Genomic DNA, 23,802 nt, shown 5'->3' with positions numbered 1-23,802 from the left:
AATCCTGCTCTGGATGAGTTTTCTGATCTCATTCAGATGGGGCAGCAGTTCAGGCACCTATTATCAGCCAAAGGAAATATCCGAATCACAGTTTGAAAACTCCTGTCCATTATTTGGCTCAGCTTATCTGTGTGAGTCGCATTACTTTCATGCAGTTGAAGTATAGGTCAAAGTTATTGGATGCCTGCCTGGAAACAGTGCTGTGTTGTGCATTGTCTGGTTGGTTTCTGCCAGAGTTTTGAAAATTGGTGCAAGATAAAGACTGTAAAATATGTCCCCGCTTGTATCATTTGTTACTGCTTGTATCGTTTGTGTATTATTGCTTGTATCGCACTGGATTTTGCCTGCTGTTTGAATAAAATGTGGAAATAAAAAGGCTTTCATAGACGGTCACTTCTGTGTTGGTAACAAGAAAACGGTTCAAAGCAGTTTTGTACTGGAAAAAACAATATCCGTGTGAATATTGTATTGTTGCCAAACTGGTGCTTCATTGGCTCTTTGGTATCCAGCTTAAAACCTGTATTGAACAATGTTAGAATAGATTCTTGACTTTCAACTACTTACCCAAGTTTTCACTGTTAGTTACATGGTTACAACCCTTGCTACCCAGAATTGAACAAAATAGCGCATGATTGTTTTTCTCTTGATCTTGAAACTTTCACTTATGAACATCAAATGACATAGTGACCCAAAAAGTACAACATGTTTGGAAGGAACTGTCTCCTCCAAGTAGCAAAAGAAAGCCTTGTGCCTAGGATTTATTGCTGAGTTGGTGAGGATTGCTAGATAAAGAGCCATGTACAGTTGGAAGAGCATGGAAATCACAAACAAATGGCATTTTCCCCAGCAGGCAATAAGTGCTTTTGGAACAGTGCTTTCTGCTGACCAGCTATAAAACATCAGCAATTACAAGGAAAAAATGATTATTCAGCTCATGTCTGACCACTGAAACGTTTTTTTTTGTGATGTTCTAAGGATCTCACAGAGAAGAATGAGTAGAGTAGCTATCTTGAATCAAGCAATCCTGCTGACATGCAGAATCCAAAAAGTATACAATTGCTGAAATTTATGTTATTTAGTTTTTCCACGGTGCCTCAACTAGACTGAAATTGGAGCAATTCTTGTGTTTGATTTAGCACTTATGACACTGAAACTTCTCAAAGCACTTTACAGGGATTTTCTGTTAACAATAACGAATTACATTTGTACAGAGTCTTTCACATCAGATGGACATCCCAAGGCAATAGACAGTCAGGGATCTCCACCAGAGCTGGTAGTTGGGATCAGGAGGGGTGGAGGACGGAGAGGGTAGGGGGTAGGAGGGTGACCAAAGGCATGGTTGAAAAGGAGGGCCTTGAGACGGGTCTTGAAGCAGGCAAGCAGGGGTCGAGGAGGTGGAACTGTGGGATGGAATTCCAGAAGGTGGGGGACATGAAGCAGGCCGGATAGTAATTGTGTATTGTATGCAAACACAACAGCCAATTTCCACACAACAGATCCCACAAACAATGAACAAGTGAATTTATATGGAGTATACAATACAGTATTACATATGTATGTAAGTATAGTTATATAGAGTACTTATTACACAGAGGGACACAACACTGAAACAGGCCATTCGGCCCAAGAAGTCTATGCTGATGTTTATACTTCATACAAGCTCCAGCTCCTTCTATTCCCCTCTCCTCCACCCCTCTATTCCCTTCCCCCTCATATTTGCATCAGGTTTTCTCTTAAATGCATTAATGCTTCTTGCTTCAACCAAAGCTCACAGCAGTCGCTTCCACATTTTCATCACCTTCTGCTTTCAGAAGTTCCTCCTAAATTTCTGGCTATCATATTTATGTTCTCTCAATTGGATTCCATGACAAATGGATACAGCCTATTAATGTCCACTTTATCGAATACTTTCATAATCTTAAACACCTGTATCAGGGCCACTCCCAATTGTCTCAAATCTAGAGAGAAAAGCTCCATCCTGTCTATTTTTTCTTGATAGAGGTATCCATTCTTCACTGGTAACATGCTTGTAAATCTACACTGTACTCTCTCCAATGCTAAATATGCTACTGTAATATAATGTTTGGAACTGTATACCAGACTCCAAATTTGTAGTAACCAAGGTTTTACACAAAATTAATATTAATGCCTTTACATTATTTACAAGAGTTTATTTAATCACCACTGACAAGTTTTTCAACAAGGCAACCTCATATAAGTAATGCAAAGTATTCAAAAAATTCTTATAATTGTCACCATTAAAGAAAAATGCTTTTTGAAGAATTACAAGTTTAATTTGAACATTAACAGAAAACATAAAAATAATCATAGTAATCCTTACATTTGTCATAACACCTTTCATGTTGGTTATCCAGGACATTGAGTGAAACTCACTTCTCTTTTCAAATAGTGCAAGTAGTGTCACAGGATCTTTAAAATGCAAATGGTTTAACATATCATCTGTAAAATACCTCAAACAATTAGCATTCTCCCAGAATTGCACTGAGGTAACATCTTGAAGTGTGAGCTCCAAATCGTAAGGCAGGGCTTGAGTACAGTGCTTCTGACCTAAAGACCAACTGAGCCAAGTAACACTAACTGAGCCAACCGATGCTGACTGACACAGGCTTTTTAAGGCTTTATTCCCTTTGAGATAGCGCAGTACAACTCTGGGATCTTCCTGATGTTTATGGATCAGTTTCACATTAAATAATGACCATGATATCAACTAAGCCATTGGGGAGTAATAATTAAATTTCTTAACACTAAATCATAAATGTACATCCTTGGAGAGTAGATTATTAATTCTTTGCTTTGCTTGATGCCAATGTAAATGGAGCTATCTCAGTTGGTTACACATTCAGCATGTTATTACATGGAAATTAGCCAGTGGAATGAACCGCTCGCTGTCAGTTGGCTTTACTCCAGCAAGTTCAATCTTAAAAGAGAGGTGCTTTAATAAGCAGCAACATGGCCAGTGGCTTTTCATCTCTACCAGTCTGTAGAAACTCACAAGAATACATTAAAATGCATCTATAATCTGAAATTCCGATCAGATTTACACATAGCAGCATTGGTGATCTACACTGCTATGGAATTTACCGTTATAATTGTGGATCGCCAACGTCATTATGCATAGCAGCGACTGGATATTCAGCGCACTGAATGGCTATTTACTGTCAGCATCTCTCACTGTTGTGAGGCTTCCAGCTGCTATTGCTCAAGAACAACAAATCTTTGTGAGAAAAGTCACTTTCTTAAAGCAATTCAACAAAACTTTATTTTGGATTTAGAAGAGAAAGATTGTGATGTGTGACAGCTACCGTGTTAAAACTAGGACTAAAGTATTCTTTCACATCTGGGAAATAAATGTTTCCACTTTTTTCATAAGCTAAAATAATACAGTGCCAAACATCACAATCACAATGAAAACCAAACACAGATCACACAAAAAAAGGGTAAGATTGTGAAGAAAGCGAACTGGATACATCTTGTCAGATGAAAAGCAAAATTCCCCACTGCTTCTTCAAGAGAATGATACCATTCTCTGCATTCAAGCAGTTTTGTTTCCCCCCCTGTAAATACAGCTGTGGAAAAGCAAGACTTCTATCAGGAGAATCATTAGTCAAAGCAGAGAATACAAACATAGATTTCTGTAGTTGTCTGGTACTGCAGGTGGTAAAGTGGCACTCCCCCAATGTGTTTCACATAGGTATGTGTCTCTGAAGTGGTTTCCGCTCTGCCAACAGTACAGAGACTGCGTTTGTGAAAGCCACAAATTACATCCTCTCTATCTGTGACCAGGGCTCCCTCTGCCTCCTTGTTCTCCTGGGCCTCACCGCCACGTTCGACACAGTCGATCACGCCATCCTCCTCCACTGCCTTTTCTCCGTCATCCACCTCAGTGGGACCGCACTCGCCTGGTTTGAGTCCTACCTCACAAACCGCCAGCAGTACATTTGCATAAACGGCACGAAATTTGAAAGTCAATGATTCGAAATACAGTAAACACCAGCATAGTACTCTGAGTGATATGCACTTGATAAATCTATCAAATAAATGAATAGCACTTTTAATATACAATGAATTGTACCCCTTTCCAACCTATCAAAGCTTCGCCGATTTTCCCCCATTTTGGATTCAGTGTTTAGTGCTAGCTAATTCCACATTTATCCATGCTCCCACCTTACTACAAGGCTGCCAATAATCAGGTGGATTCACATCCAGCACAACTATGGTGGTCAATTTCCATGCAATAATTGACATGTATACGTGGAATTTTCAGCCTGGTGCAGAAAATCTGAAGCATGGTGATGGGCTTTCCCCCCATGTATCAGATACCCAACCCACAAAAAAAATGCAATCAATGCTGAGGATATCTCTAGGATGACACCCATGATTTCGTTTTCTCTGCCATGTTTTTTGTCTTCATGTTCTGAATGATGCCTTGCTTTGCTTATTATTTTATTCTGTCCTCCAGATTGCTTTATAAGTTTTGTTCTTCACCGTTATGGATATTATTCATAGTGGCAGGCCCAATCAATTGTTTTTCTGTTTAATACGTGAGTCAGTGGTGGTGAAATGAGTTACTTTGTAACACTAGTTACAGGAGACTGGTCCAGCACAATCATTCCTTCAGGGTGTTAAGATAGTCTCTCATCCTTTCTTTCATGCTCTAAGTAGTGCTGCACTACACCTTATTTCTCTCCTCATTACCTGCTCTGGACACCAGACTTCTAATTGCAAAATTTCCATCTTTTCAGTTTCAAGCTTTCAGTTCTGAATCGCTCTTGGTTCTTTGCTCAATGTGATTGCCAGTCTCAATTATTCTGTGCTCCCAGTATTTGTCAGTATCTGGTATTTCTACTTTAGGATATTATGTAACTAATGTATTTGCGGGGTCAGGCTTACAGTGTTCTAAAGGTGCCAAACATAATTACTTAATGTCATGAATTCTATCTCCTTTCACTATGCCTACTTCAAGATCTTTTAATGTTATCAGGTTTCAAAATGCTGTCATATGTCAGAACGCCTTGTGGTTTTAGGCTGTTGTCCCTATTCTAAATGTTGCTGGAATATAGATGCATTGTCAGTTTGACTCAGTTGGTAGGACTCTAGCCTCTGGATCACAAGGTTGTCGTCCTGCATTGGGGGATTTTGAGCTCATGGTCGAGGCTAACACTCTACTGCAGTATCGTCCAATAAAAATCACTGACTAGCCACTAGTGTCGCTACGTTGACACTGTTTTAGTCAAATACACTCACTTTAGTAGAAAATACATTACATACACACTCACACAATGTACTTCACATGTTTGTTTTCATGTACATTTACTTAACAAACGTTTACATAAGAAATATTTACCACCTTTTATTGAGAAACTTTGCATTTGTTCTCTTTCACCCAAGTTTGGAATTCTAGCCTGAATGTATGAGACTCAGCACATCTTGGAGCAGTTGCCAGGTTTGTGTTCAGCAGTTGTGAGCTGTACCTTGACTTCATCAGAATGATTCCTGAGAATGTTAACGCACAATCAAACTGAGCTAAACATGGAGCACAGCTTGGCAGCGTTCTCAAAACCGGATATTAGCTCTCAATCATTTTGCCACAGTTTCAACACAGAGACAGTCTCAGTCATGTTTCCACTTTTCAACATCAACAGATTGGTTAGCAACAAACTGCTTTTCATCTTACCATTATACCAATAAACTTACTAAAAGATCAAAGTACACATGCATATGCTGTGCAGTTATTAACCCAACGATTGTGACTATTACTCATTTTTTATTTACTATTGATAAATGCAATTTTATCACATCTGGATTCCCAATTCACCACCTGTGACTAGTGGCTAACATAGTGGACAACTCTGCTCCAGTTCAATGTTGGGAGAGTGCTGCATTGTCAGGAGAGCCATTCTTCAGATGAGATTTTAAATCGAGGTTCTGTTTGCCTGTTCAGGTGAATGTTAAAGACCTCTTGGCACAATACATGCTCAAATTTGGAAATGGGGAATATTTGCATCTGAAGTGTAAAATATTTACAAGCAACACATTGTAAAACAAAGCAGTAAGCAAGCCATTGTTTAACATGATGTTCAATCCAGATGTTTCTTACAAGTGGAAATGCACCAAGTGTGCAAGTAGTTTCACCATTTCCATCATTTTCTTTTATTTTAGATCTTTTTGCAGTCATAAATATACATAAAAATGTATAGGGAAATGACAAGAAAATGCAGGGTGAAATGTGCAGTGTGCAGGAAACCACATAGCATGATGTGTGTGAGTTCTTTACTGCATGTGGAGCATGACACATTTTCCCCACTGAGGTCTCTCAGTTCTTTTCATTACACCGAGCACGCTTCCTGACTATCTATTGTAAATCATTATAAATACTATTCTAGATATGACTAAAAAGTGCCAAAGATCGAGGCTATTATTTCCTTCCCAAGGAGATCATTACTGCTGGTGGAATAGCTTCAGTGTAAAATACCTGCTCCATTATTTAACATGAAAATATCAATTAGGTCTCTCCTAATTGATAGGGGAATTAATTTGAAATTCAGCAATTTCCTGGAGATGTTAGATATGATATATTGGCAGGAGCGCTCAGCTGATGTGAGAAAGCACTTCTGTAAGGAATGGTTTCCAGTATTGTTGTGCGCAGCCTCTACTGGGTTTGGAAAATCATAGATGACTTGGGATCTGTAAGGTTCCTGATAATTCAATAATAATATAATAATCATTGCATTGATATAGCACTTTTCACGTCTTCTAGACATCTCAAAGTGCTTCACAGAATATGCTGCAAAGTGAATTGACTGTATATTTATGGGCGAAACGCGGCAGCCAATTGCGCACAGCAGTATCCCACAAACAGTCGTGGATTGAAGATGACCATTATTGTTTTTTTTTTAGGGATTATTATTAGGCGTGTGGAGTAAGGAAACTTGCCCAAGGTTTTGCCCTGCCTGGAATTGAACCCAGGTGTCTCGCTTGCAAGGCGAGTGCTCTAACCACTGAGCTACAGGACTCCAATGGAGTTAATGTCTGACAGATCTTCCATCAATACTAGTTGATCAGCTCTTTCTCAAATGAGAGGAGTCTCCATAGTGAAGCATCCACATCAAATTCCTCCTACCAGTTAGGAGAGGCCTAAAAGATGTTACTGCACACTCCTTGGGGGGAGTGACAATTGCAATGCTAGGAGAGATGCACTTATATGGTGTGCTGCAACACAGCCACACCTTTAACCATGAACTGGATAGTTACAATTATATCTCACTGAATTTGCAGCACCAACAGTGCTAAACAACCCCTTACAAATAGCTTGATGCCATTAGAACACAAGTCAGCAAAATAGTACTATTAAACATGAAGCACAACAATATGGAAGTAATATCAACATAAAACACTTCTCTCTCCTCCTCCATCAGTACAAAATTCCTCTTTCTGGATTTCGTATGGTATTGAATCATTAACATGAAAATATATTCAAATACTTCAGCATGACAGCTTTAGATTTAGCTCCAAATTTCCCCTTCAGAGTTCCCTTTTTTGTCTGCTCTTGATTATGGATTTCAGACTTATTTCCAATATTCTGTATTTTATCAGGTTCAACAGAGATTTTTCAATATATCACTAAGGTGATAGGTGCAGGTTGGAATTCCTACATTTTATTTGTTTAACAATTACTTTCTGCAATGAACAGCACACAGTAAAAATAGTTATAGCACTCGCAAGCACTATAACCGCTCTACTCTAAGACACAAACTAGAGTTAGAGAGATCAATAAATTCAGTAAAGTTGTAACATTGTAATGTTGTATTCAAAAGGGAAAGTGGGTTTTTCCCGGTGTCTTAGCCAACAATCCACTAGATCATTGAATAACACAATTCTAACCTAGAGGATACCAAGTTCAACATAGATGTAAGTACTGGGATTGTTTTTTTGCAGTGGAAAGAAGCTGTTTCTATTAAATACATATTGTGGAGTCCTGTAGCTCAGTGGTTAGAGCACTCGCCTTGCAAGCCAGAGACTTGGGTTTGATTCCCGGCAGGGTGAAACCTTGAGCCAGTTTCCTTACTCCACATGCCTGATAATAATCCCTCAAGAAAAAACAAAAAAACAAAACAATAAAATTGGTCACTGTTTGTGGGACACTGCTGTGCGCAATTGGCTGCTGCATTTCGCCCGCAAATATACAGTCAATCCATTTTACAATATATTCTGTGAAGCACTTTGAGATGTCTCTTTGACCGAGCCTTCAGCTCCCCTCTCGACTCTCTTTCCCCTCCTCGCTCCCTCCCTTCCCTCCCCTCACCCTGACCATTTCCCCCCTCCTCGCTCCCCTCCCTTCCCTCCCCTCACCCTGACCATTTCTCCCTGCTCGGGTCCTGACCCAACTGTGTAGCGCCTTAGGACGTCCTCCTGACGTGAAAGGCGCTTTATAAATGGAATTTTGTTGTTGTTGTAGAAGACGTGAAAAGCGCTATATCAAATGCAAGGATTATTATTGTTATTATTATAATAACATTGTGTCATAAATAGAATGAATTGAAAACCAGGTTGATTTAGGATTCCGAGATCTTTGAACCTAATTTAATATTAAAAATGTCTGATTAACGTCTCCCTTCACAACTTCTATGAATCCCTCCAATTCAGCTTCTGCCCACAATACCAAGACCGCATTTTGTTTTTGGTTAGCTGGATGTCTAACAAATGCAGAAACCCATCACCAGGCTTAAGAATATCCAAACCAATCTGAGATTTCCATTCATCCCACCTATACATCAAAATCCCAGAGATAGATTGTTGGAATGGAATGCACACTCTCTCCCTGAAGGGATGCATCCTGCTTACCTAATTCTGGAAAGTATTAGGCACAGGTTGGCAAGAGCCAAGGCTGAGGGACCACAGAGTGTGCGTTGGAATCTAACCAGCTGAAACCACATAGCTTGCCATTGATATTGCTGTCCAGGAAGTTTTCCCACTGCGTTTCCAACTAGGTCCACCCTACCCATTAGGGCTTTGGCTTGCAGGGTTAACAGTAGATGAGTGGGATGACTCCCTGGCCCCAAAGGAGACAGGCAGTCAAAGTCATCAACAAGATTCTCTCCATGATAAGGACTTCCTTTGTCTCCTTATCCTCCTCAATTTCTCTGCCACCTTTAATTCCAATGACCATTCCCTCCCTCTTCATCATTCTCATCCCTGCTCTCCTTCCCTTGCTCTGTCCTCTCTTGGTTTTATTCTTACTTACCCCAGTCTCTTCACGTTGTCTCTTCCAATGATGTTTCCCCCTACCACTGCTCAAGTCATATGTGGCATTCCTCAGGGCTCTATTACAGGATCACAAGTTCATACATTTGGATGAAGACGGATCTTCAGCTCATCTGATCTCATCCCTCCAGAATACCCACCCTACTATCCTCCGTCAGGGAAACCTGGCTGTATGGGAAATCAGGAGGTTTCCCCAGTGCACCTATGATTGGCGTCTGATACTTACCCCAGAGCCCCACATCCAGGTGAGTGACAGCTTGGACCAACTATCATTGTTAGAGCCCGCCCTCCTTGATGAGTGACAGCTATGATAGCCAATTACCATTCAGATCCTGCCCTTTTTCTGTATTGGTTTACCCTAAAGTATTCTTGGTTTACATTTTGAATCCTATTTACCATGTTATACACCTCTATGAGGTCCTCCCTCAGTCATCTTTTCACAAGACTGAAGCGCCCTGGCTTGTCTAATCGTTGCTCAGCTCATTCCCCTCCTCAGCTGTTGGAATCTAATTTGCGATATTTGTTATTTGGATTTGTTACATTAATTGAAATTTCTGCTTTGTGAAAACAGATACTGGATTGCTGTTGAATGTTTACCATCTACCTGAACAGACAGGAACTTGGTTGCTTCCAAAGGATGGCACCTCTGACAATGCCACTTTCCCAAACACTGCATTAGATTAGCAGCCGAGAGTGTGAGTTCATAGTCTATACATGGAGCTTGAACCTGCAATCATCTGACTCAGAGGGAAGTGTGCGACCAACTGAGAGGCTGACACATTGCGAAATTCAAAACAAAAATTGCAGTTGATGAATTGTGGATTCCAAGTTGCGAAACAGGCTATGTTTAATAACCATACCAGGCTGTGTTTAATACCAGTGCCAGGCTATGTTTAATACCAGTGCCAGGCTGTGTTTAATACCAGTGCCAGGCGGTGTTTATACCAGTGCCCGGGGGTGTTTATACCAGTGCCCGGCGGTGTTTATACCAGTGCCCGGCGGTGTTGATACCAGTGCGAGGCTGTGTTGATACCAGTGCCCGGCGGTGTTTATACCAGTGCCAGGCGGTGTTTAATACCAGTGCCAGGCTGTGTTTATACCAGTGCCCGGGGGTGTTTATACCAGTGCCAGGCTGTGTTTATACCAGTGCCCGGCGGTGTTTATACCAGTGCCAGGCGGTGTTTATACCAGTGCCAGGCTGTGTTTAATACCAGTGCCAGGCTGTGTTTAATACCAGTGCCAGGCTGTGTTTATACCAGTGCCAGGCGGTGTTTATACCAGTGCCAGGCTGTGTTTATACCAGTGCCAGGCGGTGTTTATACCAGTGCCAGGCGGTGTTTATACCAGTGCCAGGCGGTGTTTATACCAGTGCCAGGCTGTGTTTATACCAGTGCCAGGCGGTGTTTATACCAGTGCCAGGCTGTGTTTATACCAGTGCCAGGCTGTGTTTATACCAGTGCCAGGCGGTGTTTATACCAGTGCCAGGGTGTGTTTATACCAGTGCCCGGCGGTGTTTATACCAGTGCCAGGCGGTGTTTATACCAGTGCCCGGCGGTGTTTATACCAGTGCCAGGCGGTGTTTATACCAGTGCCAGGCGGTGTTTATACCAGTGCCAGGCGGTGTTTATACCAGTGCCAGGCGGTGTTTATACCAGTGCCAGGCTGTGTTTATACCAGTGCCAGGCGGTGTTTATACCAGTGCCAGGCGGTGTTTATACCAGTGCCAGGCGGTGTTTATACGAGTGCCAGGCGTTGTTTATACCAGTGCCAGGCGTTGTTTATACCAGTGCCAGGCGGTGTTTATACCAGTGCCAGGCGGTGTTTATACCAGTGCCCGGCGGTGTTTATACCAGTGCCAGGCGGTGTTTATACCAGTGCCAGGCGGTGTTTATACCAGTGCCCGGCGGTGTTTATACCAGTGCCCGGCGGTGTTTATACCAGTGCCCGGCGGTGTTTATACCAGTGCCCGGCGGTGTTTATACCAGTGCCAGGCGGTGTTAATAAGGTGGTGTTGGTGGGGCAGTGGTTTGGGGGCTCAGTGCTAACCCACTGCCTCACAAAGCTGAGCCGAGCACAGATTATGGCTCAAATCCCAGCGAGTCTCCATCTTTGTGGATCATTGCAGAGAGAGAGAGAGTGAGAGCAGAGGGGGGGCTGTAGCCGCCCAGTCAGGCAGTCAGTCACTGTCTGTGTCTGTGTCTCCTCTGTCCTGTTTGCTGTTGGTTACATTTATTTATTGGAAGACAATATCCTCATTTTTGAATCTCTTTTTTTTTGCAAAAGAAAGTGGAGGGAGACCTGGATCTGTGTGTGTGTGTGTGTGTGTGTGTCCCCCACACCTGGTTTACTGAGAGACGTGGGGAGTGGGGCATCACATCTCATCACCTCTAAATATAGCAGCAGCTGAGTGTGTGGGTGAGTGTGAGTGAGTGTGTGAGTGAGTGAGTGGGTGAGTGTGTGAGTGAGTGGTGTGTGAGTGAGTGGGTGAGTGTGTGAGTGAGTGGTGTGTGAGTGAGTGGGTGTGTGAGTGAGTGAGTGGGTGTGTGAGTGTGAGTGAGTGAGTGTGTGAGTGAGTGAGTGTGTGAGTGAGTGAGTGGGTGAGTGAGTGAGTGGGTGTGTGAATGAGTAAGTGTGTGAGTGAGTGAGTGCTGTGGGATCAGCGCTGGAGCCAGAAACACACACACACGCAGAGAGAGAGAGAGAGAGAGAGGCGTCTTTTCCCATCACAACCATCAAAACCAACCCTTCATCCCACTCTCCCCTCCTCCCTCTCCCTCTCCTCCTCCCTCTCCCTCTCCTCCTCCCTCTCCCTCTCCTCCTCCCTCTCCCTCTCCTCTCCATTCCCAGGATCTCTCTGTCGAAATGAAAGCCAAATAACCCAACTCGGTTTGTTTTGGACAGCAGCCTCTTGGGGTTGTGTTGTGTGTGTGTTGTGGTGTGTGTGTGTTGTGTGTTGCTGTGTGTGTGGTTTTTTTTGGTCTGGCTTGTGACTGAGATCCTGCCACAGAGAGAAGACAGAGACAGAGGGAGTACAGAAGGAGAGAGAGAGAAGGAGAGAGAAGAGAGCAGAGATGATCCGCAGCCTGAGAGCGGTGTTAATCCTTGTGGCTTCGCTCCTTATAGAGGTAAGTGAAGCCGCAATGTGAAGCACAAACACACACACACACACACACAGAGGGAAGACACATAGACACACACAACACAACCAGTTACTGGAGAGCAGTGTTATTGAGCTGCGTCCAAGCTCATTTTGTTTCATTGCTTTGTAATCGTATTATAATACTAATCCTTGCGTTTGATATAGCGCCTTATCGCGTCGTCGAGACGTTTCAAAGCGCTCCGCGGAATACGCTGTGAAGCGGTGGACTGACTGTATTTTGTGGGCGAAATTTTATATTACCAGTTAGTTCCAGTTGTTTCTGTAGCGATTGCATAAACTAAGACATTATTCCTGTGAATAATTTGGGTGTTGTAATCTGATCTGCTTTGGGGGGGAAGTGTGTTACTTCCTTCTTCCACATTAATTTCTCCTTCTCAATTGTACATATATTCTTAACCTCCTCATATTTCGACCGTTGACCCAGTGTGGGTGCAATGGACTTCCATTTTTACCAAACTGCTCTTGGCTTAAAATGGGCTAAGTACTGTATATGCTGTTTTTGTATTTTGCCTGTTACAGATCCAGCCCCTAATATGCGCAGCTATTATCTAATTTCTCCCCACTTCCATAAATATCCACTTTATTTGCCACTTTAAAAAAGGACATTTGACACCTGGATAAGAATCAGTTGGATCAAACATTCCTGGATATGACAAGAAGCAGAGCTGTGTATGTGACGGTGTCACAGTTAACACCATTCTTTAATTATGTAACCTGTTCTGTCTGATGCTGTATTTTTTTAACCAAAAGAAAGGCACGTTACTCTGGTGGCTAAACATGCGCAACCTAGAGCAATTTTCAGAAGGTTCCTTTCAGTACTCTCCATTGCCTTTCTTTAACCTAAAGAACTTGTTGAATGTTATAGATGGTGTTCAGATCACCCCAATCTTTAACCCTTTAATTAGTAGGCCAAGCACATTTTGTTATAGAAATCAAAACGTATCTCTTTGACCACTCTTTCGGTCATCTTTCCCCACAGCTTCCACCCCCAATTTCGGTGTCCAGCCAGTGGTGTCCAGTGCTTTGAGACGTCCTGGCGATGATAAAGGCGCTATACTGTATTAATGTAAATTATGTTGTACTGCATTGTAGCTTCCTAGCTCTTTTACAGATTGAGTCTAAATATGTCTAACTATTATTCCATCTTGAGGTTTACCTTCCCATCTCCACAAATCTCCAGCAAATCTCCATTTATGCAAGCTCTAAATGATTGAAACGGACTAAAAGAATACTCAAGGATAGAAAGAAGCTGGATTTTTATAGCTTTTGTACTATCAAAGTAGCTACTGTCTTGTGTTGAATATTTTTTCTAGTTCCTGTTCATATGGGCTGGAGGCAGGAAGCAGCTGTAATACCCAAGCCAAGCTTCACATTGGGAGTGGGGGGGACTGTGCCTAACAAATGTACTGGATTTTGTTGAGGAAATTACAGACATCGTGGATGGATAATATTTACCAGGATTTTAGGAAGACTTTGATACTGTTGCACGTAGTGAACTATTGATATAGTTCAAGCTCAATTGAACTGTATTCAGTTCAATTGAGCTTGAAGGTGCAAAGGTGCAAAGCATTAAAAGAAAGCAAGGGTTGAGGCACTTGGAAAGATATCTAGTTGGGTGTCAGTTGTTTGTAGAGATTGTGATTATTTTTTAAATCATGTAAAAAGATGCTCAGGTTTGTAGATAACAACAAATTGGGAGCAGTAGCAGATGATTAAAATTAATTATATAATTAATAATAATCTTTGAATATTCCTCTCACATCGAGAGGATGTCTCAAAGTGCTTCAAAGGACGTACTGTAAAGTGAAGTGACTGTATGCTGCAGACGAATGTGGCAGTTAATTAGCATGTAACAATATCTTACAAACAGCCAATGTATACATATTTAGATGGTCATGGAGAAGCTGGGCAAATAGGTGTCAGATGTAGTTAACAGGGATAAAAGTAAATTTATAAGATTTGGAAGACGAATATGCTTTGTAGAATGCTAAATGAAAATTGCTTGAGTTATCAGAACAGTAGAGATCTTGGTGTTGGTAGACAGCTCATTACAACCATCACTATGGTTGTAATTACAATTACACTAGTGGTTAAAAATGCAAGCAAAAAGTAGCTAAGGGTTTAACAAATAACAATATTTTAAAATTACATGTGATTTTAGTGAAACTAGATTTGGAGTACAGCAATGCAATAGTTTCTCTACATGAAAAGAATATTCAGTTTGAGTGACTGTAGCAGAGGAAGACTCCACTATTTCAGAATTCAGCAGTCAGGAGGATGAGGAAAGATTGTTTATCGAAGGCCAAAATTCTCCTAGAAAATTGTATAGAACTATTTGAGATTCTAAAGGATCTAAATCATTAGGATTCTAAATAAATATAATACTAATAATCCTTGCAATTGATATAGCAGATTTCATGTCTGGAAGATGTCTGAAAGTCCATCACAAGATTTACTGTAGAGCGTAGTGAGATTGTACGTTGTAGGCAAACACTGCAGTCAATTTACACACAGCAAAGTCGCACAAACAGCCATGAAGTGAACGACCATTTTTATTTAGGGAGTTCTTTTCCAGCACACTAGAAGAAATGCCTTCTCTTTTTGAGTAGTGACATCCAATCTTTAATGTTCACTTGAACCGGCAAACAGAACCTTGGTTTAATAATTCATCTGAACGATGCCACCTCCAACAATGGAAGGTTTCCCTAGTGCAGTATTGAACTGTGTGTTCAAAGTCCTAACATGGGAAATGAACCCACAACCTTCTGACTTGGATGCGAGAGTGCTTCCAACTGAGTCGGGCTGACATCTAAGGCTATGTGTAAAATAAGTGGGGCATATTATCAAATTAAGAACACAGATATAGAAAATACTGTGTTTTCTTTAGTAAATGGACGGTAAGTATATGGAACAAACTACTAACACAGAGGTTTTCCAAAAGGAACTGAACCCTAGTACACACGGTGCAGAAACATATGTAAAAATCATAACAGCAATTCAATTATGGCTATTTGTGGGACATTGTGCGTAAATTGCATCACATCATTTTATAGTATATCTTGTGAAGGGTTTAAGATGTCTTGCTGATGTGATAAGGTACTATATCTAATGTAATATTATATATTATGTAAAAGGAATTGAATAAATATTAATCCTGGCAGATCAGTGAGAGGGGATAGGAGTGTCAGAGACCTGGTGGATGTATGACATTCCAGTAGCCAAGTTAGGATCTGTTGAAAATTCTTATTGGCACTGTTAGGATGCCAATGTCAATTGATGAAAAACTGGTGCTGATCCAAAAAAGACACTGTTCTCGGAGAGAGACAAGGGGACAAACGTTGCAGGAGTCAAGGATGCAAGGGACATAAATAATAATAATAATTCTTACATTTGATAATGCAACTTTCATGTCATTTGAGATGTTTCAAATCGCTTCACAGGATGTACTGTGGATTGATTGTATTTTGGGGGCAAAATGTGGCAGTCTGTTATGCACAGCAGGAGCCAGGGAGTGAGTGACCAAATTTATTTGAGGGATTCTTGCCAGGAAACCAGGAGAAACTTCCCTTGCAAAGCAAAGCTTTATCTGGAGTTTGTCTAGAATTGTAGTACCCTGTGGAGGATGTGAAGGCAATTGCTAGAGCTCAGGGAACACAAAATCACTGGAGCGATTCGGATGAAGAAGGACCTTTGATTAATCTGATCTCATTCTTCCAAAGCATCATCTCTACCATCCTCCCATCACAGCATCAAGCTATTTTCAAAAAGAGTCCAACATATTGGCCTCAACCACCCTTCCTGGTAACCTGTTTCATTTGTTAATTGCCCGCTGGCTAAACAAATATTTTTGGGTGTCTGTCCTGAAATTTCACCCCTTATGGCCCTAAACCTGGGACTTCTTGTTCTGCTCTCTTGGTGAAAGTATTATTCTAGGTTTATTTTCTCAATCTCATTTAAAATCTTGTGTACCACTCAAAAGTCCTAAGGTCCCCACTGAGACTCCTACTTTCATGACTGAAGAACCCCAGCTTGTTTAATCATTGATCATAAGCTCATTCCTCTAACACTGGGTATGATCCTCATTGCTAGACAGCCCCTTTATGCTGCAGTGACCAGAACTGTAGGTGCAGGTCTCTAGAAGCTGACTGACTAGAGCTTGAGTAGGACTTCTGGGGATCAGAAATCAAATGATTTAGCAATATAGCCTAGCTTTCTGTTTGCGTTGTTTATTGCTGCCTCACACTGTTTTGACATGTTGAGTTCCAACCCATCCAAGGAGTACTTGTGCCTCCGATTGTTACTTCATACACTGAGAATAAAATACTTGGGGGAGAGCGATGGCTCCCCTTCACAATAAAAAATCCAGCTTTTGTGTGTAAATGTGTTAACATAGAATAAGAAGGAAAAGCACCATGTCACACACTAGTGTGTCACAGTAATAGTTTAATCAGACTGCAGGCAGGAAAATCGTTTTAATTGACTTTTTCACGGTGGTGGTAATGTCTAATAGAACTGACAGCTTATTTTAACAAGAGTGCTTTAATGGAAATCTGATGTGCCCTCTTTCCTCATTGAGTTAGCTGGTCTTGGACAAGGCAGCGGTTGGATGCTTGTAAGAACAGCAAAAAGAGAAGAGGATTTTTTGTACCCAGAGAGATGTTTGGATATGGAATGCCCTGCCAAGTGGGAAGATGGAGGCTGGGTTCATTGTAGCTTTCGAGAGGGAAGTAGTCATATGAAAGAGAGGGACTTGAAGCAATAATAATAATAATAATAATAATCATCATCATCATCATCATCTCTGCATTTGGTTTAGCACCTTATCACATTGTTGAGACATCTCAAAGCGCTTCACACAGAATATACTGTGAAGTGGATTGACTGTATATTTTGTGGGCAAATATGGGATAAAACAATGAACGGTGCAGACTCAATGGACTGAATAGCCTTCTTCTTGGTTGTAGATTCCTATGTTTCTTATTGATCTCTTCACTCCTGGGATAGGAAGCAGAAAATCAGTCAGGATCCTGCTCCTGGCCACTGTCTAGAGACATTTGTACAAGGTGCCTGTGTCTGCACGTCAGCAAAGGATGGGATTGGACACTCCTGGATACTGCCAGCAGCCTGAAAACACTGGAAGAGGTTGAAAAGAGCTTATAGGAAAAGGAGCAGGGTAATTGGTGCCTTGATGTTGGAACCAGGGCCACATGATATAAAATGTATCCCTGCAGGGAATGCCTTATGCATCCTTCTCAATAGTTCTTTGACATGTGAAGTGCTTTTTTGACATCCTCCCAATGTGAAAGGTGCTGTATAAATGTAAATTGGTTGTGAATGGATTGTAACATGGGTTGAAGGTGATCTCAGGTCAGAACCAAGGTCTGTGTGACATAAATAGAGCTTCTCATTGCAGGTAGGCAGGTATATGCCCCTGCAGTCTGCTAACTTGCTATTTTCTAATGCATTCTAAATTTTCTAAATATACATTTTGGTCTCAGATTGTTCTTGAAATGTAAGCATACTTACATTTACATTACATACAACATGTCTTGTGACCTATATAGTCAACTTGGCAATTGAAGCAGGCAGTGTTTATAACAAATAGCACTATGTATCACTGATGCTTGTTGTTTACAACAGAAGTGTGTATTCCACATATATGTTAATCACTAATGTTATGATTCTGCGAGTGATAAATAAGGAAAATAACAAAACACAACATGTCTGTTATAAACAACACATATATATGGTGTATTATTGATACACACTGCTATATATTTGTATTATTTATAACAAGATGTGTGTGTTTTTTATTTAGAAACAGCAGGGTCATAACATTAGTGACGAACAATGGAAAAATAAAAACATACTGCTGCTTTAAATGTAACAATTGAACAGCAAGTGGCAATCAGTAAAACCTGCTACTAAATGTCTGAATTTGAAAAGTAAGTCAAAATATTCCTTACACCACTGTGTATTGGAACATTCAGGGACATTTCAGTATGTGGATTCCAGTGCCTTTGGACATCCTCCCGATTTGAAAGCCACTTTACAAATGTAATTTTGTATTTGTATTTTGTATTTCCAGCCTTAAATTTCCCCCATTCTCAAGCCATTGACTTGTGCTGAGTTATGATTCCATGGCTCCAGACACAACTTTCCAAGTAGCCATTTTTCATCTGTTAGCCTCGACAGTCAGTATTGGCAGACAATATGTGACCATGAAGGGATATCAGAGCCAAGTCGGATGCTGTCCTCATCTGATGCCAATGTGCGTGTACTTAACAGCAGGTAATTGAGAGCGGGAAGGAATCCTGGCTGGTTCTTCATTCCTTAGCCAGAAACACTGAGGAGTACTGTAACTCCCCCATTGCCATTTCTACTGAGATCATCTAATTCAGCATGGACTCAGAAAAAAAATTATAATCGTCTTCATGTATATGGACCAGTATTCAACAACAATAAATTTACATTTATATAGTGCCTATCATATTGGGAGGATCTTTCTAAACAATGACTTTAATATCATAGGGTGAACTACTGTGTGTGTGTGTGTGTGTGTGTGCGCAGAAGATATTCTTGGCTTGATGGTAAATTTACTGAGCTTACCAGTAAGTAGGTATATAAAGGTATATGTCAAGAGGACATCTGAAAGCACTTCACAGGATGTGCTGTAAAGTGTAATGACTTTTATTTTGTAGGCAAATCATGGCAGTCAATTTAAGTATCAAAGATTAGAGAGATAGGTGCAGACTGAAATAAATAAATCCTGCAAAGGATATTATGGTTTCTGTGATGCTTAGATCAGGAGTGAGGTAGGATATTTTACCTATGAAGGGAAGGAAATTAAATTTGAACAGTGGCGATATGGGGATGAAAAAATATTCTAGAGCTTTTGTTTATTTGCCTTTGCCGAAGAAGAAGCATTGAATTTGTTCTGTTCGTTAAGTTTTAAAGGGGCATTGTTAGGTTCAAACCAGCTCACTATTTGATATGGTAGTGAAAGTGTTAACATTTACGGGTGAGCATTGCATCCTACATTGACATTGGTGATCATGCATTCAGCAGCTGTGTAGAAGTGGAACATTTGGATCTAGTTACAGCCAAAATAAAATGCTTTTAAGATTTATGAATATATTGAGACTCATTACATTTTCTAGAGAGGCAGAATAATTGGAAAAATGTATCCGGCTACAGTTTAGTTCACGCTTCCATAGTATTTCTCCATTCCTCTGGCACTCAGCTGTGCGTTTTGTTGATTTATGAAGTGTCCTTGCTCTCATGCACTACTTTAAAAAGAAGCCCTGCTAGAGTAGATCTACGTGTTAAGTGTCACAAACTACATTGAGCCAACTAAGGTAGACGACATGATATTGATATTTGAGCATATGTATTTTGCCTCGGTGGCCAAAAAACGAAGGTAGTTTCAGAAGTAGCTCTGTTGAGCCTGTTCTGCCGTTAAATCTATTTTGCTTCCCTGACTTTTCTCGCTATTCTTTCATATCCGTACTTAACAAGTATCTTTCTCTCAAATGTTTCAATGCAGTCTCTTCCATATTCACACGTCCCTTTGAACAAAGATTTTTTTTCTGGACTCCCCCTTTCCTGTTTAGCTTGTATTTTAAAGTTATGTCCTCTTTGTCTGGAATCATTTAATGGAAGAGTTACCTATTTACCTTCTCAGTACAACTTGCATTTGACTCAAAGTGGTTAAGCTCCCTGAGACGCTACCCTGAGTGGAGGGCGCTATATAAGTGCAAGTTGTTGTTATTAACAGCGGTGGAGCCTTACACTGAGCAGGGGAGAGGGAGGAAGTGACTGTAGGCATGGCCAAAGAGGAAGGTCTTCAGGTATGATCTGAAAATGGGAAAGGAGGGGGCAAGGTGGAGGTATTGAGGGAGAGAATTTCTGAGCTTGGGGTAAGTGGCTGAAAGCACAGCCACTGTTAGTGGAACGGAAGGGACGAAGGACAAGCAGGAGGTCAGAGCCAGTCGAGCAGAGGTGGTGGGTGTTGGCGTAGGAATAAGCAGAGAGGTAGGAAGATGTCAGGCTGTGCAGGGATTTGTAGATGAGTATGAGGATCTTGACATCGATCCGTTCTGTGATAGGAAGCCATGGAGCTTGGCGAAGACTGGTGTGATGGGGGTACGCAGTTTAGAGGGGGTGAGTACATGGGCGGTGGAGTTTTGAAGCAGCTGGATTTTGTGGGTAATGGGGCTGGAGAGACTAGGGAGGAGGGCATTTGAATAGTTGAGTCACGAGATGACAAAGGCGTGGATGAGGGTTTTGGGTGCTTTGGGTGTGAGGTGCAGTTGGGGGTGGGCCATGTGACAAGAGGTGGAGGAAAGTGGTCCTGGTTAGGGCACTGGATATAGGGTAGGAAGGAAAGCTGGTAGGTTATGTACCAGCTCGGTAAATTTTAGGGAAAGGCCAGGGAGTTTGAGGAGGTTAGAGTCACAGGAAAGAAGACGTTGATGGGAGCTAAGGAGTAAGTGCTCGTCCAGGCCTTAATGTCTGACAAAGTTACAGCTGGAGGAGAAGTAGATTTGGGTATCATCCACATTCATGTTGAAATCTGCAGATAACATCGCAAAGAGACAGCATGTAAATGAGGAAAAGGGGCCTGCGGATAATCCACAAATGACAGGGCGGGGTGGGAGGAAAAAATGTTTACGGAGATGAAGTGCTGGCGGTTGGTAAAGTAGGACTTGAACCAGGCGAGTGCAGTCCCACTGAGGTGGATGAGGGAGGAGAGACAGTGGAGGAGGATTTCATTATTGGCTGTGTCTGTTCCCTCCTCTCAATGGGCTCCATGACCCCCGCCCCGTCCACGCCATCATAGGGCCTGTAGCCTCTCTGTCCCCACCTTTTAGAACTCCATCCCACAGACCCTCCACCTTGCTTCCACCCTTGCCTCCTTCAAAGCCCGTCTCAAGTACCTCCTCTTTGACCGAGTTTTTGGTCACCCTCCTACCCTACCCTCTCGACCCTCCACCCCTCCTGAAGGTAAACAGGGTCTAGTTGCAGCTAAACCTTCTTCAAGATGACATAATTGTCAGCACAATCTTGGAATCAACTCAACCCTCTGTGGCAGTCTCAGTAGTCCAGGTTCTCAGCCATGCGGGTCCACAGTACTCTAGGGCACTGTTGATGACAGCCCAGCCAGCCTGGCTCATCAGCAGGTCTTGGAAGGGCAGACCAGTTACTGGGGTCAGAGATTCACCTTTTCTGTAAAAGTTATTCGAAAAAATCGTTGCTTCTCAGCTTTACTCTTTCTTTTCCCAGCTCTCTCTGCAATCCACTTTCCACACTGCCACAAGTACCAAGACTGCCCGGCTGAAAAAAAGCAGATATTTGCTGCTTCACACTGTTTGGACATTTTCCTATATGTAATACATTGCATTAGTGGTATTGAACTTCATTTGCTAGTGATCAGTATGCACTGGTGATCTCTATTTTACAATCTTAGCCTCCACCACTGATTCCACAGTTCCCCTTTAACTTGGTGTCATCTGCAAGTTTAACTAACCTCAGTCTGTGACTCAAGTGTTTATAATTTCTAGAAACAGGAGGTTCTGCAGAGTGGACCCTAAGGCTCTCCATTCAGTGCTTGCTCCTCCCCCAAGGTGACCCAGCTTCCCTTACAAACTCTCCTTGAATGCCTTTTTGCTGTTACAGTATTGGCAGATTTTAGCACTCCAGTTTGCATGAACTAATAGCTGGCTTCTGGGGAGGAGACAGGAAATATTGACCCTGAACATTCAGAAGCTCAAGGGACATCATAGCACTGTTTGGACTGATGGAGGCTGCCAGTCTGATCATTCAGCAGAAAATAAAGGAATTTTATGGATAAAAATAAACTTATTAAAGAAATCCTGAGAATTAGACAGAATAGTTTATTGAATGGTTCTTGATCTGTCTAGACGTCCTTTAATTTCTGTTGCATTATAGAAGGAGTTTGATACCAAGTCCTCACATTGTGATGCACCATCACTCCACAAGCCCATACTAGCCAATCCCATTAGTCTCCTCAATTGCTGCACAGTTGACTGATTATTCTGAGCTCTTTCAGGGGACTCATCACCACAATAGTTAGATTGTATGTGCCTGTAGTAAAATGTATAAAACTTGCACATCACGTTCTTACATTGACAGCTATGAAAGTGTAGAAAGCCAGAACAACATCAGTCTTTCAGCCAAACAACCAGCCTTGCAGCCAGGCTTTCATCCGTCAAACAACCAGCCTGGATTGCCAAGGCAGATCTGATTCTGACTCTCCTGATCTGAAGCACTTAAATGTCCTAAAGATGGAGGAGATCTATTGAGGGTGAATTCTTATTGCTGCTAAGTGCAGTAAATTTAATGATGAGCGGTTATAATGGGAAAATTATATTACTACTGATAATCAAAAATGCAAATGCAAAGATTATTATACTACCTGCATTTAAGATAGTAGTAGTAGTAGTGCGTCCTTAGTACTTGAGAATGATGGTGCCAACAATGAAGAGAGCATAGGTTAATGGTAGATGGGTGCGTTGATGACTATGCAGGCCGGTATGTGTGAGGAACTCACAGTTAACATAGCGCCTTATTCACTTTACCTTCTCTTTCAGAAGGCATCACCTTCAACAATGCAGTATTCCTTCATTGTTATCTAGTGGTATGCCAGTTTACATTATGCGTTAAAGTCGTGGCAGGGTGTGAACCCACAGTCTTCTTGCTTTATAGAATACAGTTCTGGTCACAGTGACATATGGAGCCTATCCAGGCTTTTGAGGAGGTGTAGAGGAGAGCAACAAGGATGATCCCCAGTGCTGGTGGAAAGAGTTATTACCAGCAAATAGACAAGCTAGTGCTCTTCAGTTCTGAGAGAAGATGACTCAGAGGGTATTGAAATACATGGGATTGAAAAAATAAACCCAGATCATTACTTTACAATGTATCATAAAAGTAGAATAAGGCAATTTCAAGACAGATACCAGGAAGTTTTCTTTACACAGATCAACACTGGAACAGGTTGTCAGGAAAGGTGATAGAGGCCAGGATACTGGACTCATTTAAAACACAGGTTAGAGTCATGCGGGTGGGGTTCTGGAAGGATGAGTCCATCTTCATCCAGACCATTCTTATAATCTGTGTGAAGAGTGCTACCAGCTGAACCACACACAGTAAGAAGACATTACCAGAGTTGCTACATCCAGAATAAGACAAAAGGTCTTGTTCCCGGACTAGGAGGTACAGAGCTGTTTTGTGTGTGTTGGAAGTGATTCATCTTGGATGAATGGTTCATTCATCTGACCATTGTTGGAAAATACAACATTCTCTGACATTAATTCAAAGCACAGATCACAAGATTGATT

The 23,802-nt window shown here is 41.6% G+C and overlaps 1 protein-coding gene across 1 annotated transcript in view; it reads left to right on the top strand.

Annotated features, from left to right (window-relative positions):
* Positions 1 to 12,088: 12,088 nt before the first annotated feature.
* Positions 12,089 to 23,802, top strand: part of vopp1 (VOPP1 WW domain binding protein) — a 38,303-nt gene continuing 26,589 nt past the window's right edge. Inside the window, exon 1 of the mRNA XM_007897624.2 lies at positions 12,089 to 12,407. Coding sequence (XP_007895815.1) covers positions 12,354 to 12,407 — 54 coding nt within the window. The 5' untranslated portion in view covers positions 12,089 to 12,353. The remainder of the gene's footprint in view (positions 12,408 to 23,802) is intronic.

The sequence above is a fragment of the Callorhinchus milii genome, unplaced genomic scaffold (genome assembly GCF_018977255.1).
Source record: "Callorhinchus milii isolate IMCB2004 unplaced genomic scaffold, IMCB_Cmil_1.0 Scaffold2, whole genome shotgun sequence".
NCBI lineage: Eukaryota > Metazoa > Chordata > Chondrichthyes > Chimaeriformes > Callorhinchidae > Callorhinchus > Callorhinchus milii.
This window is presented reverse-complemented; position numbering and strand designations above follow the sequence as displayed.